We start from the raw sequence: 17606 nt of genomic DNA on the forward strand, positions 1-17606 counted from the left end.
TCTTTGTTGTGTTCTTGATTATCGCATGATACCGTGCAGCGTTGATTTCACAGCTTGCGACTTGAACTCTCTGCTGCGTTGGTGGCTACAGTGCCCAGACAAAGTCCCCGGCAGTCATGAGTTTCTTGCAGACTCCATCTTCCCCAGTCCTGGCCGATTGCGTTGCAATGAGAGATGTTTTGATCACGAATCAGCTTCTTGTCCGAACAGTCATTGGCCCGTCGTCTGGAACGGGTGACTTGCTCCGTCGTCTTCTCATCAGCCCCACGCCGCATTCAACTCGTACAGGTACGAAAACTAGCGTTGCACTGGTGACTCTGCAGAACGAACCGGGTTGGCGAGCATCTGGTGAAACATGGAGCCAATCGCTGCATAAACTTTCGGGTCAGCATCGACCACACCACGTGTATGCATACGAACCCTGGATGCTAGTCGACCGTAGATAGGACGATCTACCTTGTCTAGACGACATACCAAGACCTGCGTCGCTTCACACCGCATTGGCTGGCTTAGGGAACGAGTCTGCAAAATCCCTCCGCCTCCGTCTGAGAGTTTGCCATTGCAAGGGAGCGGCTGTTCTGTATCCGTGTCCGAAGGCTCCAGGACAATAGGCTGCCATTGCGTATGGTTGAGATCTGTCGCCAATAATGCTGAAGCAGCTTTGCTTGCGACGAGACTGATCCCATCGTGGCTACATCCCCTCACGCTCTGCCCCGAGATATGGCATGCGCTGCTGGGCCGCTGCAGCCATTGGTTTCAACATTCGGATAGGAGAATAATGGACCTACAAAGTGAAAGTCTATGTGCCGCCGCCTCGGATCAAGGTCCTTGGAAAGCGAGAAGCTTGATATCCTTGCACGAACCAATAGCTGGCAGACGAGACCTCAGAACAAGGTCGACGTCGTGAAGGATCTTGATGTTGTTGACTTGCAGTTGGTCCGCGTTCGTTCCATGGCGGTCGACGATTTCGATTCTGTCCGTCTCGCTGTTGCAATAAGGTCTTCCGATCTCACCAAGGACTAAAACCATTCTGCGGGCGCCTCTGTCAGAGTTATGGCCGTCCACTTGGTCGATTCACGCTTCCACAGAGTCTGCATTTCATCTCCGTCAGCAACCTGGATGAGATGGACGCACTCCATCGTTCGGCATGATCCGTTCCAAAGCATCATTATTCGATCTCTCGAATGCAGTGCAACGGCTCTCACAAAACACACCAGTTGCGAGGAGAGCCGCCTCCAAGCCGTCTTGCATGGCCGTCCTTGCACGCATCTTTCGGCATCGTGATCACTCTGACGCGGAGTTTGACGCTTGTGCGTCGCATTTGATGTCATTTTCAGATGGGTTCCGGAGAACTAGCTTTGCACAGAAGATCGATCGTTCCCTCTTCCACATCGACAAGACCATTTTTCGCATGGACGTGGAAATTCCACGATCTGTGGGAAAGCTCATTGTACATCGATCGCGCCGACTGTGCCATGAAATCGAAACCAGGTGGATTTTGCTTGGTCCACGAATCACATACAATAACACGTATTGTGCTTGCTGCGAACTTTTGTTATTGTTGATGCAGATTAAGCCGAAGCTCTCAAGCGGAGAGCAGGAGACAACAACGGCGCTTGGCAACGGGTTTGCACCGCCACATTGTCCGCTCGTGTGAGGCTGAACTTCTGGAAAAGGAAGGGCCGAGTTTAACCTCGGGTCGGTGGAACTGGAGATCACATTCGAGTCGTCGATTAGTATGCACGGCTTACTTATACTACAAGACACCTATAAACACACACTACTGCCTCGAGCACATAATATCGAAAGCAAAGGTCCATCAAAGCTTCTCAAGAGTCCACGAGACATCGACAGCAGCAGAGAAACCAGCATGCCTGGCCAGGAGAAGTACACAGATATCATCGTCGATATCAAGGATGGCATTGGTACGATCAAGGTAAGCAGGCTGTGATTGAGTGGCAGATATTGGTGCTGATAGGGTTCCAGTTCAACCGACCGAAGCAGCTGAACTCTTTCGGAGGCAGTCTTATCGCGGATACAATTGCCGCCCTTCGAGAGCTCAACGACCACCCGGATACTACTTTCACCGTCATCACGGGCGAGGGGCGGTTCTTTGCCTCTGGCGCAGATGTCAATGGTGAGTGAAAGCGAACCGTGCAATTTTGCGAACTTCCACAAGCCACGGCTTCCTCGTGCCATATGCTGGAGCTAACATATCAAGGCATCTCGAAAATGAAGAACGACTTCAAGAACGACGGCGAAAAGAAAATCTTCTGGTTACAGAACTTCGCCGTCGGCATGGAGCTTGTCCGCTCTATGATTGACCACAAGAAAGTCCTCGTCCTCGCGCTCAACGGCCCTGGAGTAGGTGCTGGAGCGGCATGGTTCCAGGGTGCTTCTGATCTCTTCTACGCCGCCGAGGGTGCCTGGCTACAAGTCACATTCTCACAGATGGGTCTCGTACCCGAGAACGGCAGTGCCATCAACTGGGCACAATCTATGGGGACCCATCGTGCAAATGAATGGCTTATGCTCGGTGGCAAGGCCACAGCTGAGGAGCTGAAGGAGATCGGCTTGGTGAACAAGATCTTCCCCAAGGACGGCTTCCACGATCATGTGCACGGCTACTTGAAGGGAATGTTGCAGGAGCGAAGTGGTAAGAGCATGATGGAGATGAAGAGGCTGCAGAATGCCAGCACCAGAGATGCAAGGATTCTTGCCTTGTACAATTCATCTGAAGCTCTGGCCGAGCGCTTCGTCGAAGGAGAGCCAATGGTGAGAATGAAGGCTAAGATGGATGAGTTGGCAGGTGAGTCTTATCCCTTTGAGCCTCACAAGTTTCAAGAAGAAGATGCTAACGGCTTCAACAGCGAAGAGAAAAGGCCGAGAATCGAAGATCTAACCTGGTTCTGGCTGCTAACGTAGATTTAACCCTTTTCAAAACCAGCTATTCAAACTCTGTGACAGCTATGATAATGGTCCAGAGCCAGTATTCCGTGGTCCTCATCACTCATATGAGCTATATTGCTTTTGAGATGGGTTCACGGCTCACCAGTAACGTCGACAGTGGCACAATGCGTATGACGTGTGCCCTGTTCTAAACCGATTTGGAATGGATGCTTCGTTGATGGGAGCTACATGAGGTCATGTAAGGGTCTCATCTCTCGATCGATGCTACGTATCAGGTGCAACACATTATTAACATCCTCACAGCATTGACAACATTGTAACAGTCTACCCCTCCGTCATATCTTTCAACTACCGAAGCCAATATACTCATAATGGCGACTTCATACGTGAAATGGAACGACAAAAATGTCGAGCCAGCAATTCCCAACGAATCGCAAAAGACCAATTCCATGATCTCTCTCATCAACAGCATTCAAGAGAAGAATTTTGGCCGCCATCGTCATGGGTTCCGAGGCACGCATGTCAAGACTCAAGCAATCGTCAAGGGAAATCTCACCGTTTCCAAGAACCTCCCGCCACATCTTTCGCAAGGCCCGTTTGCACATTCAGGCAAGACATATCCAGTGGCAATCCGTTATGCGAACGAGCCCATCCATCTCGCCGATGACCGAGCACCGGGTCCGCGAGGCTGTGGAATGAAGGTCTTCAACATCGAAGATTCAGGCCCGTGGCTTGACCAGATCGGCCACGAATCGCACACTCAAGACTTCACATTTAACAATGCACCGATCCTGGAACTGACCGATCTACCGACTTGTCTCGAGATCTTCGAGCTCCGCGAGAAATACTTCGACGACCCGGAGGCATTGAAGCAGCAGCTCGAGAAGCGGAAAGACAAAGACTTACAATTCGCACCGGCCGGCCTGCCGAACCAGCACTTCATGTCGTATACCATGTACTCGCAGTCAGCGTATCGATATGGTGACTACATCGTCAAGTACGCCCTCTTCCCTACCGGTGACTTTCAAAAGGGGCTCGCAGAGCAAACCCAAGTCACAGACTCCAGCAGCCGAGAACAACACTCGGAATGGCTCCGCGCATACTTCAAGGAGCACGATGCCGAATTCGACTTCCGTGTCCAGCTCTGCCAGGACCTGAGCAAACAGAGTGTCGAAGATTGCTCCATGGAGTGGGAAGAGTGCAAATTTCCCTACGAGACTGTCGGAAAGGTCGTGTTGCCCAAGGGCCAGGACGTCTTCGACAGTGAGAGGAGGGCGTTTTGGGACGATCATATGAAGTTGAATACGTGGTATGGGTTGGAAAGTCACCAACCGTTGGGGAGTGTGAATCGGTTAAGGAAGGAGTTGTACAAGGGGAGTGCGAAGAAGAGGGAGGCGATGAATGCCACGAAGACGGAGCTCGTCAGTGATGTTGGGCAGATTCCTTGATAACGGGTCTGCGATATGTCGACGAGGACCTCCAAGGACAATCCTCAACGAACATGACTCGCGGGCTATGCCAAATGATATTACTTGGTCCAAGCGTGACTTCGAGGGGTTGGGCTATCTGGAACAGCATCAAAGACCGCCTTCCTCCTGCTTCGACTTGCAAGCAACATCATCACCAGCAGCTTCGGATGCTTCTTTGTAGAGGCTTCCATAATCATTTCTGTTGATCGATACCCTCATCGCCCCAGCTTACTCGCTCGCCATAGCCAGCGGGCTTCCTGGGACAGAATGGCGTCTGTCTGTCTGTCTCCCGAACTGTGGGCTCGAATATTCCATTACCTCTCGCCAAGCCGCATCGATATAGCGAACTGCCGACTCGTGTGTAAAGATTTCCTTTCAATCGCGTCAGAATTCCTCATTACGCGAATTGTAATCGCCAAACGGCCGGACGCTCTGCTGCATGTACTGGATATACTGGGGCACCCGTTCTTTCGACTCCACGTAGCAGAACTGGTGTAAGATGCTAGTTGCTACAGCGGACACCTCGCTCACGATCCTGTTGCATACAGTCGACTCTGTAACCATACTGCCAGGAAAGAAGATCACATAAAGGGTTCAAGTCGTGATATGCTGGAGGGGACCCAAGAGAGCCAAAAACCACTAGCTGAACTATCGCAACGCATCCGGATGATCCGAGGCATCGGTGGCGGTCAGATTCAATATCTATCACCAAGAGATCAAGCCCTAAGCGCGTACAGCAGCTTTCTCGAGTACGGCAGACGATGGGCAGAGCGAGAAGGCATTTTTCACAACCGCCTACACCTTGCCATCCTCCAAATGGCTCTTACTCGACTTCCGAAACTGCGATGGCTCTTGTATACTGATTTCCGACACTTTGCGAAGGAACAAGAACCATATCTCGAATGTTCATGGCGGCTGTTTGGCAATGTTGTGGAGCCATCCGGAGTGGACTTCACGCACGAAGGAAAGCTCGAGTTTCTACACGTTCTGAGCCTGATCAAGAATGCACCTGAGGCCTGTTTTCGTGGTCCCAGATCGGAGAGCCTCTGTATGAACATATGAATGCAAATATCGATGCTGAGAATGTCACTTCAGGCTACCATATTGCCTGGAACGAACCGGAAGCCCTGCCATACGAATTTCTCCCCAACAAGCTCACACTAATTGACACCTACGAGGACGATACTGACTCTGATGCACATGTTGTACCGGGGCTTGTTACAGATATGGAAACCGATCTGAGTCCAATGCTTGAGTTGGACGGCCTCAGATATTTGCGACTGCCAGTTCGGATACCGCTGCTAGAAGTCTTGGATGAAGACATCGTCCCCATCGTCCCGCTGACTGATGTACCCAAATCGAACGTGAAGTCCTTCCTTGATCGCTCTGGGAAAGACTTGGTCTCACTCGAGCTTTGCGCGGTGCAGTCAGAGTTACTTGAATTCGATGAGACCAAGCAAGGCTTGGAAATCAATCGAGACTATATGACAGCGCTTCTGGACGGATTGGTCTTTCCCAACCTCAAACACCTCTCCTTGCAGAACTGGGTGCTGCCGGGTCACGATCGACTGGAAAACTTCTTCTCTCGTCATCGTTCCACACTCAAGGAAGTCAACCTCTTGCAATGTCTCGTGTCGAAGGACCAGGACCCAACCGATTTTGGCAGATGGGCTGGACAGAATCTGTCACTGGTCGGCGTGAGCATCGACATTCACCCTGAGGCTAAAATGGAAGATCTTGTCAAACGAAACGACAATGATCTGGAACCCTGGGACGACTCTGACGGTGAAGACACGGACTGGAGACGACATGATGGAAATCTACAGGAGCAGACTGGTTATCGCACTGCTTCAGCTGCGCCCGGTGAGCCATACTCCTGGACAAAGACGGAGTTGGAGGCTCTCTGGCTCTCTGGTCGACCCAACTGTCTGAAAGTTGCCGCCGTGAAGCCTTATCCATTCAAAGCCCCTCGGAAGAGCCCGTTTGACACATTGGCCGACTGGAGTGAATGAGTGGCAGTCTGTCATTCATGTGGATCGTGGGACGTAGGCGGCAATCACACAGACAGCGAGTCAAATGGCCAGCACGTCACTATCAAGCCAGGAAGAATCAGGGCCACGCAGAAACAAGGTCGCACACCAGGCACCAGGGCCGTTTTGACGTGTCAATATCAAGCAAGGGATGTTGCAACCTGCCACCTCAAATCAAGCTGGTCATATGACAGAATGCCTGTGCGCCGAATTTCGAGTCCAATATCGATCTTTTCCGCCTGACAAATTGCAGCGATGTCCTCTACTGGTGTCTCTCCTGAGCTCTGGCATCGCATTCCTTTCGAGGTTTGGACTTCCACTTTCTACTGCCTCTCGGACCGTCGAGTTGGCATTGCCAATTGTCGCCTCACCTGCCGAGCCTTCAACACAGCAAGCTCACAATTCCTTATCACGCGAGTCGTAGTTGCCAAGCGGTCAGAATCGCTACAACAAACCGTGGACGTCTTGGAGCACCCCTTTTTCCGACAACATGTGACCGAGCTGGTGTACGATGGAACTTACTATCTTTTTCGGCGCGCCAACAATATTCACAAATACTGGCGCTCTCGCGATGTCCCGCGCAAGCTGCGCAAAGGAGCCCCAGAGTTCGAGGAAACGTGGACGCAACTATCTGGACGAGTCAGCAAGGGAATGAGTGCACTCGGCAGCCATTATGCCAGATATCCTTCAAATTTGAGCCTCCCTCTTGGCTATCACAGCAGCTTCATCGAGTACTCCAAGCGGTGGCTGGATCAGGAGCATATACGTCACCGAACGCTGCCCCTCGCTGTGCTCCAAATGTGCCTCTCTCAGTTGCCCAAGCTTCGAACGGTGACCTACACGGATTATCTATATCTTGCACTAGGTAACGAGGCCTACGAAGCTCTGCGTACGCGCCTTTTTGGGAGTGTGGCACCGCCAAGGGGTATTGACTTGTCGTGCGAGAAGGATATGGTCGAGTTCTTGCAGATGATGAGGATCATTAGAGATACGCCTGGAGCTCAGATTCAGAACCTTGGCATCGGATCAATTCGATCAAAGTCTCTGGCCATTGTCCCTGAGCCGGGCGCCTCTCCATCAAACCAGAATTTCTGGTCGTATCCCATGCACTTTGGCGTACCATGCGTGTTTCTACCCTATACCGAGGAGGACGAGGCATTGAGGAACCTTGCCGATGATGACGGCGATCCAATTGACGATGATATCGCACCTACAGCGAAAAGCCTTGCGAAAGAGCTGAACACCCTGACCAGCCACAAAAATCTGAAGCACCTTCGGATGCCCGCGAAAGTCTGGCTAGCGCGTGACTTCGGTTCCCTTCGACCGGAAGTGCTCGTGCCCAAGTCGAACATGATGTCCTTGCTGCGTTCTTGCGAGTCGAGCCTCGTATCTCTTCGACTTTGTGCCGTTTACGACCGGTCCGATTTGTGCAATGCCTGGCGCCCAGGTTTCAGGGAGGTTGCCGTGCGGTTCTTGACGTGTCTTCTAGATGGATTGTCTTTCAGCTCGTTGCAACATCTCGTGCTACAGGACTGGTGGCTCCCTGGGGACGATTTTCTGAAGGAGTTTCTTTCCCGGCACTACCGCGCTCTCGGGGAGGTCCGACTCGTTAACTGCGTAGAAAGCCAAGATGGGGATGTATTCCAGCTGGGGGAATGGGTCGGACAGAACATGAATCTAAAGGGGGTGGAACTTGACCTCTGGCGAGACCTTCCTTTCACAGCCGGACTGGCAGACATGACCACCAACGACGCTCATCCGTCGCCCTTTCCGTGTTATGCGACGATCCCTGACGGTGTCCCCTGTACACCTGGCGAACCGGATGATCGACCCCGAAAGACAGTGCTTTCACCAGACCCTAGAGCACGATCATTGGAAGTGCTATGGCTCGCTGGTCGGACTAACCACCTGTGTGTTTCTACGAGGCCGCCACGCCCTAACAGCGCCGAGCATTGATCACGGAGGCGAGAAAAGTCATGCGGGCTCGACGCTCGTTGCCTCTAGCCTGTACAACCCCACACACATTTTGAAAGACACTGCCTCTGTATCTTTCAGGGAACACACCTAGGCCACCTCTGCCACGCTGGCAATGTTGATCACCAATTTGCCAAAATCGTCGACATTTGCCATCCATCGGTCGAGCAAACTTGATCGAGCATCGTCGAGATGTTCGTGCTGAAGTAATTCGCCATAGTATGGCCGCTTGTCGCCCAAAATATCATAGCGTTGCGTCCATTCAGCTTCGGTTTTTGCTTCCCACAACTGCTGGCTACATGGCAGCAACATTTCGGACCACAGAGCAAGGCTGTTGCATCCCCTATTGATCATGCCGGGGCTGATGTCAAACAGGAGCTCGAAAATTAACACCGCAGCAATGGTTCTCCGCAGAGACTCGGCCATGACCCAACCACAAATGCTTGGTCTGACGGGAGATGCAGGATCGCAATATGCTGTTATGACTCCTCTCACTCTCCACGACAATTGAGTCATGGTTTGGATGAGCGGAACATCGAAGTCAGTATCCTCGTCGTCTGCAGAAGACACTCAAAGCAGAAAGTAGATCGTCACAGCTTGTAGTGCGTTGATGGCAATCAAATCCTCGTACTCCGAGATCTCTTGCATTAAGCGCTCCTGCTCGATCCTGAGTATTTTCCAGAGATAAGAGGCGTTGTTTGCAGTTTTGCTACGCCATAGCTCAACTATAGCTGTACATCGAAGGAGTGGCCCGGGCTCGTTTTTGTGCGTGTTCATTTTGTTGTTTGTCAGGCATACACGATGTATAAACGGTGATGAGTTCTGGTCCGAGAGCATCATGTACGGGTATCGTCGGATTGTCTGTGCCATGTATTTTCCAAGCAAAGAGAATGGTCCCCAGATCGCGCCTCTCGGGGTGAATGCTTTAATAGGGTGAAGACTCAGCTGCGGACCTAATGTGTAGAGGTTTAGGTCAGAGATGGGACTATGAGGCAGCCAGCGGTCCACGCCGTCTTTCGCGGAGGGTACGAGAAAAGTCCCAGATAATTTCCCGACAGTAGACATCGGCACGTGTGAGGCCTGTTCCTGATCCACTTGAGACGTGGCTGTATCCTGCGGCTCGTCGAGAGGGACATGGCTGATTGATGCGTCAATCCAGTCTGCAAGCAAATGTTCACTTTGTGAGCTGCTCAATTCATCCGAGCTACAAATTTCGTCTACTTCGATCGTAAAACTCGGATCGGCTCTCGTGGGAAAGCGTGTGTCCTCTTGCTGACCGCGTTCGAGCTTGCACTCGCTTCCTTTTTGTCTGCATCTTGAGCAGCACGGAGATGTTGCAACATCGCAATGGGTTTTCGCTTTGATGCATGCCGAACATGATCGTTTCCGCGACCTTAACGACCTCTTGGCTTTTCTCCGGCAATAGCTGGTATGGCGAATATGTGCCTTCTCTGTTGCCAATTAGCCCAGGTTCCATGATGTGGAGAGCCACAACCTACTGTTGTCGGAACGTTTGCGGCACAGTGGACAGGTCAGGTCATCGCTCATCGCCATTGACGAATTGAAAATTCACAATAGACCAAAGCGTGTGTTTCTTTGTATTCGAGCCTGAGCTGAACGACTGCCAAGATCAAGGGGCGTTCGTCCTTTAGGGTCCATGGCAGCCTGGTTTGCGACAAGAGTGCCCGTGATGGACACATAACATAAGAATATTTTTTATAAGCAACCTCGCGGAACTCCGTGAGATTGTGTGCTAATTCCGCTTCTTGCCGACCCTTAAAACATGGCTGATGGTGCGGCGTGTGGAAAGAAAACTTCTTATCGTGCCGTCTCAGTTCCAGCTCGCTCCACGGAACTTCCGATCACTACTTGATGACAAGTCGTTTTTCAAATGTGTTTTCAATAAATAGTCTGCCGCCATTCATATGGGAACGATCTCACGGTATTCCGTGAGAGATCTTTAGACCTGAATAATCAGTCGTTCTCTATCGTCCGAAGGCTCGCAGTATTGAGCAGAACGATGCTTCATTACGCAACAGGTATAAAATGGAGGCCGTCGCAGCGCAAGAAAGATCAATCCAACTCCCAGCAGCTCAGATAACTTCCGCTCTAAACACCACAACTCAATCATCGAGATGTCTGCCTTCAAGAACGAGGCCGCCTGGATTATGACGGAGAGGGCGAAGGAGTTGGAAGTGAGGGAAGGCCCAGTGCCAAATCCAGCAGCTGAAGAGGTGGTGATCAAAGTCGCGTATGCTGCCGTCAACCCTTCGGACTGGAAGGTGAGTACATCTGCTGCGCCAGGTAGCAAATCTGACCCATCCCAGATGCAAGACTATCCGTTCCTGAACCTTCCGTATCCATTCATCTTTGGCAACGACGTCTCAGGGACCGTCGCTCAGGTCGGCAGCGCAGTCACGAAATTCAGAGTCGGCCAGCGAGTGATCGGTCACTGCGATAGCCTACTTTCCCTGAATACCACGAATGCTGGATTCCAATTGTACAGCACGTGCCGGGAACGTGTCGTATCTGCGGTTCCAGACTCTCTGCCCCTCGCCAATGCCGCTGTGTTGCCTTTGGGGGTGGATACTGCAGCAACAGGACTTTACCATGACCTCAAACTTCCGCTGCCTTCGCTGAACCCGACGGCGACAGGAAAGACCATCCTCATCTGGGGAGGAGCATCTTCTTGTGGTAGCTCCGCCATTCAATTAGCTGTGGCTAGTGGATTGCGTGTGATCACTACTGCCAGCAAGGCTAACTTTGACTATGTCAAAAGCCTTGGTGCATCCGAGGCGTTCGACTATCGCGCATCGAATGTCGTTGACCAGCTGAAGACCGCATTGAAGGAGGGCGACCTTGTCTTCGACTGCATCAGCACTCCAGACGCGCAGATGGCATGCGCCGAGATCCTCTCGTCAATCGGCGGCAGCTATCTACCATTAGTCCTGAAACCAGAAAAGGGCCTGCCCGGCAACTTGGAGGTGCAACCCAGTTAGTGAGCCCAGAGCATGGATGTGTTTCATTGCTAACATGCCATCGACAGCCATGGGCTTAGCCCCAGCCTTCACGACCAGTGAGCTGAACGAGCTGCCTAATTCATGGGGAACGGGTGGTGCGCCTCACGTTGGCACGGCCGTTTGGCATGACTTCATGCCAAAGGCTCTGGAGACGGGAAAGTTCCAAGCGAAGCCTGAACCGCTCATCACCAAGGGCGGCCTTTCAAAGGTGCAAGAAGGCATGATCATTTTGAGAAATGGTATTTCGGCGAAGAAGGTTGTGATTGAGATTGCTGGTGAAGCCTGATGTTGGGCGTTCCTTCTATTAATATTCTAGTGGGTCCGATGTCGGAGCGTCTGTGCTGCAACCTCACCTCTTGAGAAACATTCCATTCTTGCATTCACTTCCTCCCCTTTTCGTCCATGGCTCTCGATATGGAACGCACATGTGATGATAGTATAGCTGTTGTCTGTTCCTAATTGCAATGCCATTTCGAGTTGTGAGTCCAGTTCACAGGAATTGCGTGCTCCTCCCTGTTTGCCGTCACCGGAAGTGGTGATCCACATCTCACTTTCAGCTCTTTCCTCTGCTTCATCTACGATCTGTTACTTCTCATTGCAATCCGTTTCACACTTTCATTGCAGACCTCAAAAAGAACACTCCACAACACTCGGCGGACTGCCTTCTCGAATTTCGTCACCCAATATCAGAACTTGAAAAGGCCGTCGATCTTCTGCACATTCCACTGCACCTTGTTCTTTGACTGTTGACTGTAATCTCTGCAGCCAAGAAGCACATCTACAGCACAATGTCTCTCACGGAACCCTCCGCTGAAGAAGCGCTCGCTCTGTTCCAGTCTGTCGAGAAGGACTTTCCCAAAGATCTCGGCGATGACAAATGGTATGAACCCCTCTCGCATATTTCGTTAATCCAGCTACTGACTTTGCGTAGGTACATTCTCGCCATCTCTTCCATATCTGCCGGCGGCCACCCGGACCTCTCTGCCAACCTGTATCAGTACCTCATCTCCAAGCCCGAATTCCAAACCTCAAAATCCAGACAAGCCCTCGTCCGCCGGCTCCGCGAAGCTCTGGTCAAGCTCGTCTCTGTCGTTGGCGTTCCCAAGCCCCTGGAAGCAATCTTCTCCATCGCTCGTGTCGAACGTCCCGAGGATCGTGATTACTCCTTCTCTCGCGAGCAATGGTCATCCGGCCCCGCCAACCTCGAGAGAGGAATGGGCTGGCTTTCGCAGATCTATCGACACAACCATGCTGCGACGGAGAACACTTTGGCGTGTCACAAGGACTTTGATTGGCTGAGTCGGGAGATCACGTATGGGCTTTACTTGAGTGACCACACTATCATAGGACCGGTAGAGACTGAGCTGGTTGTGTTCAGTGGGATTGCCATTCAGAATCTGAAGACGGAGACCGGCTGGCATCTGAGAGGGACGAGGCGGATTGGGTGAGTCCTTTAAGTGGTCTTCCGCCCACAGCAGATCATCAGAAGCTGACTTTCTATCAATAGAGTCTCTCACGAAGATGTCGAGATCATTCAGCAGCAGATCGAGAAAGTTGCTGCCTTTTGTGGTCTCACTTTGAACCGCATTCCGCGCGTGAAGGACATTGAACACGAGGTTCCCTGGGATTCTGGGGCATAAGCCGGGAATGTCAGCAGAGAGATGTTTAGGGCCTTACTGGTCGCAAGCAGCTTTTCCTTGGGAATGACAAGACTCCATTACCAAGGAGCGACTTAAGCTTTTCATTTGAAACTCTGCTGAAGCTCTCGCGCTCAAACATCTTACGAGGGACCGCTTAGTCCCTCTGGTCTGTGTTTCATGAGCAGGCCTCGCCGCCTTCGACTACTTGGTCATTACCATTGCCCAATCCAGGAGTGATCGAGCACGGTCACTAACAATCGACAGCACAAATTTGGATCCGATCGTATACCCATATCCTTCTCCGGGAAAGCCCGATTCTTGCGCCATGCTCACACGAAAAATCTCGAGCCCAGGACCAAGTCTCCTTATCTTATCATAAGTCCCGGCCACCGATATACCGATCCGCTCTATCACATGCTCTCCCTTGAGTACGCACTGAACGCCGCAAGCAGGGCTGCCAGTGTGAAGTGCGGCCCTGCCCAATCGTTCTGCATGGACTGGGCCTGCTTGCCAAGACACGAAAATTGTAAGAGCGCTATGACCGCGCTACGCAATGTGAAATGAGTATTGCCATGTAATTCTGACAGCGTGCAACCACCATCTCCTCACCTGCATTCATCTTGTCAAGGAAAGCGCAGAGAACGGCCAACGTGGCACTTTGAAAGATTCTTGTGGACGACACTAAAACTTCTGCTTCTAGCCATATGTCATGGTAGAGAACTACAAAAACTTCGCCTCTCTCGCCCACCGTTTGTCTCAGCAACAACAACAAGGTTGAACGCTCGCAGGCCGGCCGGCCGGCCGAGGCGGCGAGGACGAACCACGGACGGCGCGAAATTTCCCTGACACATCGTACGCTATAAGCAAGATTCGGGCTCAAGAAGAGAACCCTCACCTGTGTGAGTTGTCGGGGGGTGAAGGCCTAGTAGAAGCGCAGCAGGGCAAGAATTTTCACTTGAGAACGACTCCATCCCCCCGAAAACGTAAGAATCCATGCCCTCGACGTTCTGTTGCGCTGACCAGAACAAGTTGTGAGTGCTGAAGTACAATGCTGATAGTAGAGCTCATCTGAGCGCTGGTACTCAAATCATTCATGCCGACCTTCTGATCATGCGGCCAAAACCCCTTCACATCCCCAAATTTTTAGAGCTTTGCGCTGGTACTACTGACAAAACGGCTAGACTTCGAGAGGGATTCAACGGCCTCTGTGACAAGCTCTTTCACTATCTCGGCCGCAGTTTGGTTGGGCTTGTTGACAGAACCAACCACAACGCCGGCAGGTCTACATAATCGCGTCAACGATGCTTCACGGGGTGTGGGAGCTAACTCACCTCAAAGCGACCTGTTCCTGAATTTCGTCCGTGAGGCTGCCATCTTTGTACAGTTTGTCAAGCTCATGTTCAAGCGGCAGTATGCCTTTCGAGGTGAGCTCTTCGATCTCAGCCTGCCGGTACTTGTTCCAATGGTCAAGATAGGGGTTGCGAAGCGCTCGAAGAGGGCGTCCGGTCCAAATCGTCAGCTTGAGCACGGAGTCATATCCAGCTTCGATGACTCTGCTGTATATCAGCCAGAAACAAATATGGCGGGCATACGAAAGACATACTGTTTCTTCCAGTTGTCCGGCGCTTTCGATTCTACAGAAGGGATGAATCTGGTTCCGACCCAAACACCACTCGCTCCAAGCGCCAGTGCAGCTGCGACGCTCCTGCCGTCGTTGATACCACCACCAGCTACAAGAGTGACTGGCTTGCCAGTCAACGGAGAAGTATACTGTTTGCAGATATCTGCACATGCTGGAATCAGAACCATGCTCGCAATGTCACCGGTGTGGCCACCAGCTTCACCGCCTTGGGCACAGATGATGTCGACGCCAGCCTGACAAGCTTTGTGCACATGCTTCGGGTGGCCTATCATGTTCATGACAAGGATATTGGCCTTGTGCAGCATGTCAACTGCAGACTTCGGCAGCACACCGACCGCAGACACGAAGAGCTTCGCGCCGCTGTCAATGACGATCTGCAGCAGTTCATCGAGGTGGCCTTTGGTGTAGTCGTAGTTCGTCTTGCGAGCAGAGCCGCCGACTTGTGGAAGCAGCAGGTCCACGCCGAAGGGTGCGTTCTTGTCGTTCAATTCTTCTTTGAGCTCGGTGAGCATCTCCTTTAGCATTGCTGGCGTATATCGAGCGCCACCGACTGTGCCGAAACCGCCTGCATTTGTGACAGCTGCGGCGAGCTTTGGGCCAGCGACCTGGTCCATGCCGGCTAACATGATCGGATGCTTAACACCCAAGAAGGTGGTGAGCGGTGTGGTCAGCGGTGATGCCATTCTGAGATTGTCGAGAAACGATATGTGTAGAGGACACCTAACGATCTCCAAAATGTAGTTTGTATATTAAATCCCCTTCTTTAAGTCTGACACGCGGGCTGATGGTCAGCGACCCCACGGTCTTGGGCTATTGTCCGAGGCTCGATTGTGTTCCGCGTACAGAAAATGCCAGCCCCTGACGTCGACCACAAAAGCGAAATATGCTGTGCATCTACTCGACTCTTGGGCGATAACTGGTGTGAAGGGCGGGGCGAAGGAGGGGATTTTCCCTCGGACAATAAGCAGTTTCTTGTGATGAGGAACGAGTCGGTACAAGATGGTCATCGGCATCTCAGCTTCCTAGTTGAGATTAGCTGTCGGATGCGGAAAAACAAACTCCCGGCTAGAGCTACTGTTCCAAAAGAACTATTCATTGAAATCACACTCGTCATTCGTCGAGGCAGTAGCTCTTCTCTGGGCTTTATCTTGTGAGGTAGTCACCAAAGGCGCTAAGACTTCGAACCGGACTCATAGCAAGATTGGTCGATGTAAGCCCAGTCCGTACTTGACATATGCATGCGTTGAGAACGGTCAATAAGATTGTGCTTTTGCACCTGTGTTTCTGCTTTGAATACATGTAGGTCCTCAAATCTATCTCATCGTCGTATTATATCTTCTGCTCTACGTTCAAAGAATGCCCAACCTTGCCCAGGTGACCGCCCTGCTTAACATAGCTGGACCTCAAACACCTGTCCATTTGAGTTCGCGCCCGTCGTTTGGTCAGTATACTCGTTCGACACGATATACAACAAGCAGTGGTTTCTTCCAAAAGCAGCAGATGTCGGCTGGAAAGGTCCAACATCATTCTGAGGTCCATCAACGACAACCTCCTTCTTGCCCGTATGCAAATCGATGGTGACGATCCGGTTTGCGTGTTCTGTAACATAAGCTAATTGAGACTTCCAATCGACGGCAAAATCGTCGAAAAACGTTCCATTAACTGGATGGGCAAGGGTTCTGAAGCCAGAGAATATGTCCGTCTTCGAGTTGAAATGTGTCGTCCCAAAGGACTTGTTCGCGGTGTTGGTAACGTAAAGACTTTGAGCATTGGGGTCTATGTGCATTCCATTGAGGCCCAGAGGAATGTCAGAGCTGGGTAGAAACGCACTATTGTTGCCTGCAATGCTGTGTTGGGCTGTGATCGTTGAAGCTTTCCAAACGAGGCCGAGCTCGCTGTCGACCGAGAGGAGGGACCATTGGCCAGGAATTACAGTCATGCCGTTCAAAGTACCGGCTTGAGAGATACTGACGAATTTCGTGATGGCAGGTATCGTCCCATCCCCCCGGTTGAAGTCCACGATCCAGATGCTCCAGCTCCCCTTTACGCCGGACTGGTTCGTCGAGCCTCCAAGAGACCCAACGTGGACCGCAAAGACGTCCGGGAAGATTTCAGCGATCCCTGTTGTTGCTGTAGCGTCCTGGAAGCAGTGAATCTTTTCCGGTGTTGGAGACTGTTCTTGAGGGTCAAGTGTGTAAATGCAGGGCTCTGAAGTGGTGGTGATGACCAGTTCGCCGCACGGGCGCACCGAGATATTCTCTAGTCCACTAGTTGCGGTGTTGTTGGGCCATTGATAAAGTCTTCGGAGAGTGGCAGCATTGGTTGCGGCGATGAAGAGAGGGAATAGGAGCTTGCAAAAGTGCATGATTGCGAGACGAGTGTTGAAGATGGCGAAGGCATTTTGAAGATTGGACTGTGGACTTTAAGTATTGAGATGAGCTATGCGCACTCGTCATGGTAGGAGATCTTTCTGAGTATCAGCGGCGGGGACTCATGGAACTTGAGATTCTGCTCCCAACTGTAGCGGCCTTTTAAAGAAAGGACGTCGGCAGCGGACGGAGACAAGCGCCGAGCACCGACTCCTTGCTCCTGCCTCAGGCAGCCACATGGCCTTTCCTCCTTCCCGATTGAGAGTGTTCCCAAAATCTTGATTTTCCAATTTTTGTCTGGCATGTACTTGGAATGCCCAACATCTTACCGCCTCAGCGTCTTCCCCTGCGAACCCCGAGACTGCAACAAACATCGACACGATTGTCGGTAGGGCTTCACGGCGATGTCGATACAACCAGTAAAGCTGAACATTGCTGACGAATATGCGTTGCGCTGGACCATCATCTCAATGACGGCCATCCGTTATTTCAACCCATTTCGCTCGTTCGTCACCGAGACACCTTTCGTCTTCGATCGCTATCCAACGACTT

The 17606-nt window shown here is 51.7% G+C and overlaps 8 protein-coding genes across 8 annotated transcripts; 6 read left to right on the forward strand and 2 right to left on the reverse strand.

Moving 5' to 3' along the window:
- Positions 1 to 1870: 1870 nt before the first annotated feature.
- Positions 1871 to 2902, forward strand: M409DRAFT_66351 (uncharacterized protein; the record flags this gene model as incomplete). Its single annotated transcript, XM_033816901.1, has 4 exons — positions 1871 to 1936; positions 1987 to 2137; positions 2222 to 2809; positions 2871 to 2902. The coding sequence occupies 4 exons, from the start codon at positions 1871 to 1873 to the stop codon at positions 2900 to 2902; spliced, it is 837 nt and encodes a 278-aa protein (XP_033667657.1).
- A 379-nt stretch (positions 2903 to 3281) lies between these two features.
- Positions 3282 to 4358, forward strand: M409DRAFT_66352 (uncharacterized protein; the record flags this gene model as incomplete). The annotated part of the gene is made up of 1 exon (XM_033816902.1): positions 3282 to 4358. One exon carries the CDS (start codon positions 3282 to 3284, stop codon positions 4356 to 4358), a length of 1077 nt encoding a protein of 358 aa, XP_033667658.1.
- Positions 4359 to 5437: 1079 nt separating this feature from the next.
- Positions 5438 to 6391, forward strand: M409DRAFT_22824 (uncharacterized protein; the record flags this gene model as incomplete). The annotated part of the gene is made up of 1 exon (XM_033806507.1): positions 5438 to 6391. One exon carries the CDS (start codon positions 5438 to 5440, stop codon positions 6389 to 6391), a length of 954 nt encoding a protein of 317 aa, XP_033667659.1.
- A 273-nt stretch (positions 6392 to 6664) lies between these two features.
- Positions 6665 to 8365, forward strand: M409DRAFT_22825 (uncharacterized protein; the record flags this gene model as incomplete). The annotated part of the gene is made up of 1 exon (XM_033806508.1): positions 6665 to 8365. One exon carries the CDS (start codon positions 6665 to 6667, stop codon positions 8363 to 8365), a length of 1701 nt encoding a protein of 566 aa, XP_033667660.1.
- A 2153-nt stretch (positions 8366 to 10518) lies between these two features.
- On the forward strand, positions 10519 to 11689 carry M409DRAFT_22826 (uncharacterized protein; the record flags this gene model as incomplete). The annotated part of the gene is made up of 3 exons (XM_033806509.1): positions 10519 to 10665; positions 10711 to 11377; positions 11430 to 11689. 3 exons carry the CDS (start codon positions 10519 to 10521, stop codon positions 11687 to 11689), a joined length of 1074 nt encoding a protein of 357 aa, XP_033667661.1.
- A 502-nt stretch (positions 11690 to 12191) lies between these two features.
- M409DRAFT_66354 (uncharacterized protein) lies at positions 12192 to 13043 on the forward strand (the record flags this gene model as incomplete). The annotated part of the gene is made up of 3 exons (XM_033816903.1): positions 12192 to 12283; positions 12335 to 12847; positions 12911 to 13043. 3 exons carry the CDS (start codon positions 12192 to 12194, stop codon positions 13041 to 13043), a joined length of 738 nt encoding a protein of 245 aa, XP_033667662.1.
- A 1143-nt stretch (positions 13044 to 14186) lies between these two features.
- M409DRAFT_22828 (uncharacterized protein) lies at positions 14187 to 15368 on the reverse strand (the record flags this gene model as incomplete). The annotated part of the gene is made up of 3 exons (XM_033806510.1): positions 14187 to 14325; positions 14375 to 14596; positions 14647 to 15368. 3 exons carry the CDS (start codon positions 15366 to 15368, stop codon positions 14187 to 14189), a joined length of 1083 nt encoding a protein of 360 aa, XP_033667663.1.
- A 704-nt stretch (positions 15369 to 16072) lies between these two features.
- On the reverse strand, positions 16073 to 17050 carry M409DRAFT_54563 (uncharacterized protein; the record flags this gene model as incomplete). The annotated part of the gene is made up of 1 exon (XM_033812752.1): positions 16073 to 17050. One exon carries the CDS (start codon positions 17048 to 17050, stop codon positions 16073 to 16075), a length of 978 nt encoding a protein of 325 aa, XP_033667664.1.
- Positions 17051 to 17606: the final 556 nt, after the last annotated feature.

The sequence above is a fragment of the Zasmidium cellare genome, assembly GCF_010093935.1.
Source record: "Zasmidium cellare ATCC 36951 unplaced genomic scaffold M409scaffold_17, whole genome shotgun sequence".
Classification (NCBI taxonomy): Eukaryota; Fungi; Ascomycota; class Dothideomycetes; order Mycosphaerellales; family Mycosphaerellaceae; genus Zasmidium; species Zasmidium cellare.